An 8,686-nucleotide genomic window follows, 5' to 3' on the forward strand; every position below is an offset into this window, starting at 1 on the left:
TGAAGGGAGGGGGAATGGCTTTCGCGTTTCTTTTTTTTTGAATCTCGAGATATAGGGTTTAATAAGTGTGTTAGGGGTGTGCAGCTGCATGAGAGGTGCGTTGTTGTGTTTCAGTGCTCACCTCTATGACGGGGCTGACCTTGAACTCTCTGAGCACCCAGTCAGCGAAGAAGTTGTTCACCTGCCAACTGTGCGGCAAGGTACTATGCAGCAAAGCATCCCTGAAACGCCACGTTGCCGACAAACACGCCGAACGACAGGAGGAGTACAGATGCGTCATCTGCGAGCGGGTGTACTGCTCGCGTAATTCCCTGATGACCCATATATATACCTATCATAAGAGCAGGCCCGGCGACATTGACATTAAGTTCTTTTGAAGGTTTAGATAAGGTAGGGACCACCACACATACACATTCGCTATAAACATCTATGGCGCACAGCATTTCTCCAAGATTTTAACGTAATCTCTCAAAACTCTCACCCTTATGCGACTTAACACACATGCGTATTCCTTTCCCCTCTCTCTCTCTCTCTCTTTCTCTTGCTATCTTACTCTTTTATTCTCTTTCTCTCTCTCTCTATATATATATATATTTTCTGTTTTCTCTTCTTCTTACATACATATCCGCAAAATTACGGAAGCGCGCACGCTTATTTTCCTATCGTCAAGACTCCAATTTCATATTCCTCATTTCTTTCTCTCGTATTCGTTTTCGCGCGTCGACCAAAGGTATATATCGTCTTCTCTCTCGTCGCCCCCAACCGAGAGAGCACCGAGAGAGCTTGCTTCCTCCTCCTTCGCGAGAATAGTGCATGCCACGGCGAGAAACCGGTCCCGGGGAGACTTGTGCACGCGGGTACATTTTCTTTCTCTTCCTGTTCGTCTTACGGTCGCCGCTTCTCTCGGCTCGCGTAACCGCTTTCTTTTCCTCTCATCCCGTCGTCCTTCGCGCCCCTTCGGTACCGTACGCGCCCGCCCGATCGTGTTCTTCCGGTATTCGCCGGTCCGTTATACCTGCTGTCAGTGACTCGAGAAACTCCGACGCATCAGTGAAGCAGCACATGCCGCCTACATCGGTGAATTGATAGCGGGAAAAAAGAATGCGCAGGCAAGCGGATACGGGCGGGGAGGGAAGAGGGAGGATGAGATTTTCTAAAAAGTTTAACGAGGGAGAAACGAGTCTAGATATACAAACGTCCGCGTCGTCTCGATTTAAAATTTCAGACATATTTTAAATCTCTTTTCGATATGTTTTTTTTTTTTTTACTAACATTATTTATTTGACAAACGTCTCTTAGGGCTTCAACTGTGACGTTACATATAATAAAAGTTAAAATATCTGTATGTCGCTCATATTATGTACTTTCATGTAAATATATAACATATATAATGTTATTATTGTATTATTAATGTCATCGTGATACGATCGCAACTTTCAGTCTACAACACGTGACGTCATATGATTAAAGATAAAGGAGAGAGAGCATCGATGGTTTTATTTCTCTTTTATTTCTATATACGCGGAATTAATTTTATTATACATTTACAGCGTGCATAGATTGTGCAAAAATATTATTCCGCTGACATTCTCAGAATCGCTAAACAACATTGAAAATCATTATACCTACTTAATATTTTTGCAGATTATCGATATTTTTGTTAAACAAACCAAAATCTTGGAGCGACATATCGGCTAGCTTTATTTTCTGATGCGGAGAGTCATGAGAAAATAGGTATATAAGACGGTGAAATTAAATGTCAAATTTTTTTTTGGCAATTAACAATAAAAGCGACGGCAAAATCTCGCTTGCGATAGAAAACTACAATTAAGAGAATTTCCCCAATTGTTCTACGTCTTATTCTCTTTCGTTTATGTGACATTTGCCACACCTCGTATGTCTTTCTTCGTTTCTTTTCTTTCAGTTAAACCACCGATCTAGCTATTTGTTGCTTGCTTGTTTGCATGTCCACCTAATTATTGTCCGCCTGATGCCTGCTTGTTTGTAGCTTTGACTACGTGTCTGATTTCATTCGCATTTTTCTTGATTATTTTTCTACCGACACCATTTTCACGCGTCAAATCCGAAGAAAATCGATTGATAATTGGATGATTTGAAATTTTAATCATCGATAATGCGATTCAATGTAATCGCGTCGATTGGCAGAAATTATTTCGCGGGAATGTCAAAAGCAGCGATAATCCTTATTTATCAAAGAATTTTTACAAAGTGAACGTCGTGTGCGAAAGCTAAAATATAATTTTTTTCGATTAACACTAATTATTTTCATCTTTTTCTTAATATATTGTTTTTATGTTCATTGTATTGATTTTCTACTTTTTTTCTTTTGGTTATTAATATTTTGGTTACTTTTTTTTCTGTTATAATTTTTTATTTATTCGGCAAAACCGATACTTTCTACATGAATGTCGAGCAATCAGGATAATCACAAGGTTTTTATGCGAAAGATTCATATTATTTATGCGATCGCGAAATATAGAATGCTCGCGTTTTTTAATCTTGAGCCAGTTAACTTTTTTCGTAAATTTCTAATCTCTTTGATTAATCTCATACAACTAACGACAAAAATAGCGTATGTTTAATTTTTCAAGCTAAACATAATTTAATTTGGTACGCAAACTCATTATTCCAACTGTCGTAATTTCTATCGACGGATTGATTTCGATACGCTAACGCCGTACTAATCGCTCCTCTAGCTCGATATACGCGCGGTTATGTGATACACAAAGACCCCTCCCTCTTCTCTTCGTCCCTTCTCTCATTTTCTCTTCCTCGGTCGAGATTTTCTGGCGTTTGATATATCATTCCGAATACTCGATAAAACTCACAAGAGCAGAATAGTAATGACAATTACACGTCTCTCAATGCTATCTAACAAACTTATCTATCTAATTTGGCTATACGAAACTTTGCGGCAATTTGCACACAATTCTGTATCACATTCTGGATTTATTTTCAAATGCAATTAAATTTTGATAAGTCGATATAGCCAGAGTTGGTAATTCCGTATATATGGATTATTGATTTACGTGAAAAATTAATATATATATGATTAATTTATGTAAAACAATGTACATTGTGTTCTATACATTAATTATATTATGCATATTTATATAGAATCAATTGACAAATAAGTTTTGACAGACAGTTTAAAAATCAAAATAAATTTTTAAAGAATAAATAATAAAATAAATTTTTAAAGAATAATTTTTAAATTTTCAGTGCTGTTTCCAATTTAATTTTAGAGAAATGAGCTACTTTATATTTAGTAGATAAATGATAGACATTTTCAAGACGAGAGCAGCTAAATGGAAGTACCAACTCTGAGCTTTTAACGACCGATACATCTTATCGATGTGTCACTTGATCATGACGGTCAATCGTATCGCATTCTTACAACAGCTTCGCTTAAATTGAGGCGGACTATAAGAATTGAAACCATTAGATTTTTAATCTTTCATGTTTTACATGTGCGGCAAACTATATCTTGCATCAAAGTCGATTCGTAATATCAAATATTATATAATCGAATCTTCATATTCTTAACTCTTCGAGATCAAATAACCTATCTATTCTTAACTAATATTTCACTTACTTTAACGGCACATGCGCAAAATGTAGTCGCGCTATCAATTTATTGTGAGAAAAAGCGTGTCCATAACTTCTCATGTATGTATTGTATAAACACATCTGTCATACTATATACATATTCTATCTATCGAATCTGTATCGATTATTCTACATACTCGTAAAAAGAAACCATGAAATTTAAAGAATTAAAATTATAAAAAGTAAAAGATAATAAATCTGTTTTATGGGGCTGCATATGTTATACTTTTTTGCAGTCACAATAAAACAATTATATAAATAAGTGTTAGGGAGAAGAAGAAAGAAAAAATTCTTATCATGCATTCGCGTCCGGTATTGTTAAGCGATGAGTTATGGATACGCATGATATCTTCTGTCCTTTGTTCGCTTTCCTACTCTAACGAGGAAGGAAAGCGTTAAAAGTACGAAGATTCGATCGTGTATACGTAGCGGTCTGAATGAATATTAACCTTCGTGGCGACTGATAATCGTCCCGAGAGCGATCTTATACGGATCTGGATACGTTTCAGGTACGGGCAACGGGATGCATCCGGCACCGACGACGCCTCCCACTGTCATGTACCGAATGCCGCCACCCACGCCGGGTGGCATAAACGAGCCTCAGGAATGCCCGTACTGCCGTCGTACGTTTTCATGCTACTACTCCCTCAAACGTCACTTCCAGGACAAACACGAGCAATCGGACACGCTCTACGTCTGCGAGTTCTGCAACCGTACGTATCGTACCAAGAACTCATTGACGACGCACAAGAGTCTGCAGCACCGCGGCACCAACGGCGTGCTCAAGCGGCTCCTCAAGGCCTCGGCGATCAAGAATGTTCTCGGTAGCATGCATCATCAGATGCAGATGCAGCAGCAACCGCAATGAAAACGCCGGAAAAGTCAAAGCCTCCCCGTGCCGCATCGTCTGCCTAATCGTCGCCGACGTCGTCGTCGTCATCATCGTCATCATCGTCATCGTCATCGTCATCATCGCGCTGCTATCGTCGTCGTTTCGCAATTTGTTTTGCTCAACAGCAATTTGTCAGCGCGCATAAGAACCAAGATAAAATTATCGAAAACGCGGAAATGCTACCTTGCATTCAGAGACGCTTGAGTCCAGCCCAAAGCGCCTAGATTGAATAATGGTTGATCGAATTCTCTTCTCTTATCTAAATTATCGATCTGCGATGTAGAAGAGAATAGGATTGTTAACCAGACTTAATTTATCTTAAGAATTTAACAATTTACATCCTTTGCTGTTCATTCGCGAAAATTGGTTAACGAAAAGTTGAATCGTAGATCAAATCTAATTTCTCTATCTACATTACTGATTCGTAATCGAGATAAAGGCAGTTAATTAATCACAGTTAATTAATTATTGAAGCGAGTCAATAATAACTCGAATTAACAAAATCTTCTTTCTCCATCGGTTATATTTAGGTCCGTAACTTAAAAAGATAGCAAATCGCTAAATATAAATTGAATTAACGGATTGGTTAATTTATTAATTTGCAGTGAAATCCTAATAATCTTATTGCATTTGCAGAACATGTAATGCATATCGTGATCAATTATCGTGAGATGTTAAATGGAAAACGGATGAGAAAGAACAAAGAGGGGAAAGCAAAAAAAATTCCAAAGTTGAAGTTTGAGTCGCGGACGAATCAGTCTGATTCGAATTTTGGTATATTTTTCTTAGTTTTCTATCGTCCATCGAGACATATACACAACACGGTTCTGCTAGTTTAGATTTGTCGATTAGCGTTGTAATTTTTCTTCGTCAAGACTGCAATGAATCCAAAGAAGGACAATTTGACTGAGAAATTTGTAATTCGACTGAAACGAAGGAACGAGACGAGGCTTGAACGTTAAAGTTAGTGCGCGAAATAAAAGAAAAAGAACACATTCCATTATCAGCGATTGTATCGCTGCACGCTTGTGATTCGAGTTGACTAAAATATCGACTCTCCGGTAAGAATTTTGCGCGGGAAATTTACGCATTTTCGAGCACGTTATCCCGCCGCGTGTTTTTAATTAGCGTTGTCCAAAAGTGCACATCGCAAAAACAAAAAAAAAAAAAACGTGTAGAAAGATTAAGGAAGCCTATTTAGGATAGGATGTTTGTGAAGAGGGAACAGTCTTCCGGGAATCGTTTCCGTGATTGAATTCACGTTACGAATGGAATTTTTTTTTTTATATCGGGACACGCCTAAAACGATTTTCACGTAGACAACGCGCTTAAATCGCTTAATGCGTCGATAATGAATATCAATGTGTTTTCGTGATCTGCCTCGTGCGTGTTGCAAGTTCAAAAAGTATACATTACGCGTTCGCGAAGGCGGGATAATAAATCGCGGAAGAGATCGTCCTTTTTGTCGAGCGTGAAACGGACAATTTTAACGCGTCGAATCTGGAACGCGTTTAAACGCGTTCGTGATTAATTGGCGGACAAATGCAAGCCGGGAGGAGACAATCGATCATAAACGAGACCGCGAAAAGAGAGAGAATAAAAAGCGGATCCGACCTTGGGCCTAAAGGCGAAACGACGGACGAAGCGAGGATGCACCGATGCGTCCGAACGCGCCAAAGTTACGCTGATCGATGAAAAGCGATCGCGACACAATGACGGTAATCGAGGTCGTGACACGTTGCGATCGATCGACGGTTAACAAAGGAAGGGAGGACGATAACGGTTTTACGAAACGAGAGACAAGAGAAAGGTAAAGAAGCGTGTACAGACGCGGAGGTGTGGTAGAGCTATATCATGGGTTCTTAACTTGTATATGTAGGTTTGTCGTATGCGCTAAATACAAACTATATTTTTAACTCTTTAAAAGTAATATTTTGAATTGTAAATATATTATATTCATACGCGATACATCGATAACGATGATATTCTCCTGTTCAAATTTTATAAAAATCGGCATAGCCCTACCATATAGGTATCTCGTGGACGAGCGGAGCAGTGGTGCGGAGCAGTGGTGCGGAGCTTACGGTTCATTTTCCAATCATCTTTTGCCATTTTTAGAGAACATTCTTAAACCTGTTTCTCTCAACGTGCACGTTTTTATGATCGTTGATCGAGCCAAGAAAAATTATTTTCCATTCCGCGTCTATTTGTCATTACGAAAGAGGTGCGTTTCGCAAATCGAACTTTAAACGATTGGCATAGCCTCAGTCAGTGCGCGAACCATTATATAGAACACTGCTCTGCTCTTCAAATTTTTAATATATCCATATTAACAAATGTACAAGCAAGAAGAAACCCTAAAAGTTGTTCATCGTAACATATTCAGGTTTAAAACTCAGCGTAGAGAACGAGAAAAAAAAATGTTGATGTTTTATCTGTAAGGCTAAAAAGGAAATGCCATAATAATTAACGAGCAAGTACAAATTATCGTGGAAAATATAAATTATGTCTACGTCTAATTCTTAGGATGCGTAGTATCGGAAAGGGAAATATTTAACGGAGGGAAGCGCGGGGGATAAAAGGAAAAAGAGAAACGTACGGGAAAGGACACCAGCTTGCCTCGAATTTCATTCGCGGCCGGGTAGAAAGATTAAAAGAGAGAAAGAAAAAAGAGAGATGCGCGAGGAGAAGGAAGAAGGGTAAGCATGATTTTCCAAACATATCTTCAAAGTGTGAAGTATACTGTGAAAAAAAATATACGATTTTAGATATTTAGCTCTATCTCTATATCGAGAGATTTTATAATAATTATTACGTATACATTCTTAAATCGGTAGACCGATTCTCGATGACGTTTGGTCAGGGCATAATGTGGAGAGCACGATATGGATTGATGAAGTGCGGCCGCGAGATATTTTGCGTTTTTGTCTTTCTTATTATATTACTTTTTTTTTGTTGTTTAAAAAGTCACTTTCGAGTTACTAAGAAATGCGCGATTGGTTGGTGAAGGAAAAAAATTTATCCTAGTCATTCCGGAAATTTTTGTGATTCTGTGATATCGAGGATCGTGGCATTAAACGATTCGATGTGAAAAAAAGTCGAAAAAAGAGAGAGATAGACCAAAAAAAGTATATGTCTGTTCCACATTATGATCGCCGGGCGTATTCTTTAAAAAAAACTCTTTTAGCGACGAAAAAAAGAAAGAAAATTAATTATTGATTATTATTAAATATAAAATGTCGGGAAATTTCTGTGATGTTCTTCGGTTGGTATACTAGCGCGACTGCTAAAGCTATGTGAACGGAAAAAAAAAGTATACGGAATTTTATGTCGATGTTCGGTGTTGTATGATATATTGTAAGAGGCGAGACTGTGTGTCGGGAAAAAAATTTCATCATACTACTTCGAAATTCTCGAGATGGGGTGGGGGTAGGGATGGGATGGTGGGCAATCGCTGATCGATCTGTCGGTTTAAAAAAGAAATGTGTAATTTGTTTCAGAGCAAAAAATAATTTTTTAAAAAAATCTTGCCACGGTGTTTCCATAATTAATAGAAAAAATATAGAGAATGATTATAAAGTTCGATAGTTCAAACTATTCCTATTCCACGGTACGTTAAAAATTTCAGAGACATATACACGCGAATAGAGAAATATATATTTTTCTCTCTCCGTTAATACGCGCACGATAAATGCATCCAGAACGATCAACCGTTGCCATTCATCGCTGATAGACCATCTAGTGTAAACGTCTAGTAAAGTCCGCACACGCGTGTTGTGGGTGGATAGGTATGCGCGCACGAGTGCGTACGAGGGCGTGTTCGCGTGCTTACTTGCATTACACACGTCCCCGCATGCACACGCAAGCACGTAACTATTGCAGGGTAATGACCCATCGCATGCCGAAGCGGAAAAAACCGCGTGAAAAAAAAAAAAAAAAAAAAAACGAGAGAAACAAAATAATTATAGATTATTTATCGGAATGTGCCAAGGTCCCGAACCGTTTACACGGACGAAATTTTAGGTAGGTAGGACGCGCCCCCCGTCTCTCCCGCGTGTCGAGTGGAGAAATATTATCAATATTAATAAGGCTAATCGTTTTAGGATATAAAGGAGGTACGATTTAAAGAAAAAGAAAAAAAATATTATACGGAAAAAATTTTTT

At 38.3% G+C, this 8,686-nt stretch overlaps 1 protein-coding gene across 4 annotated transcripts in view; it reads left to right on the top strand.

Annotated features, from left to right (window-relative positions):
• LOC115240201 (broad-complex core protein) overlaps window positions 1-8,467 on the top strand; it is a 70,891-nt gene extending 62,424 nt beyond the window's left edge. For 2 of the 4 annotated variants that reach the window (XM_029815213.1, XM_029815214.1), the window contains exons 7-8: window positions 115-390; window positions 4,140-4,267. In XM_029815213.1, the coding sequence (XP_029671073.1) occupies window positions 115-377 (263 nt within the window). In that variant the 3' untranslated portion in view covers window positions 378-390; window positions 4,140-4,267. Of the gene's footprint in view, window positions 1-114; window positions 391-4,139 lie in introns of all 4 variants that reach the window. The other 2 variants (XM_029815210.1, XM_029815212.1) reach the window with 1 other exon arrangement.
• The last annotated feature ends 219 nt before the right edge of the window (window positions 8,468-8,686 follow it).

Source organism: Formica exsecta, unplaced genomic scaffold (assembly GCF_003651465.1).
Source record: "Formica exsecta isolate Colony F162 unplaced genomic scaffold, ASM365146v1 scaffold421, whole genome shotgun sequence".
Lineage (NCBI taxonomy): Eukaryota > Metazoa > Arthropoda > Insecta > Hymenoptera > Formicidae > Formica > Formica exsecta.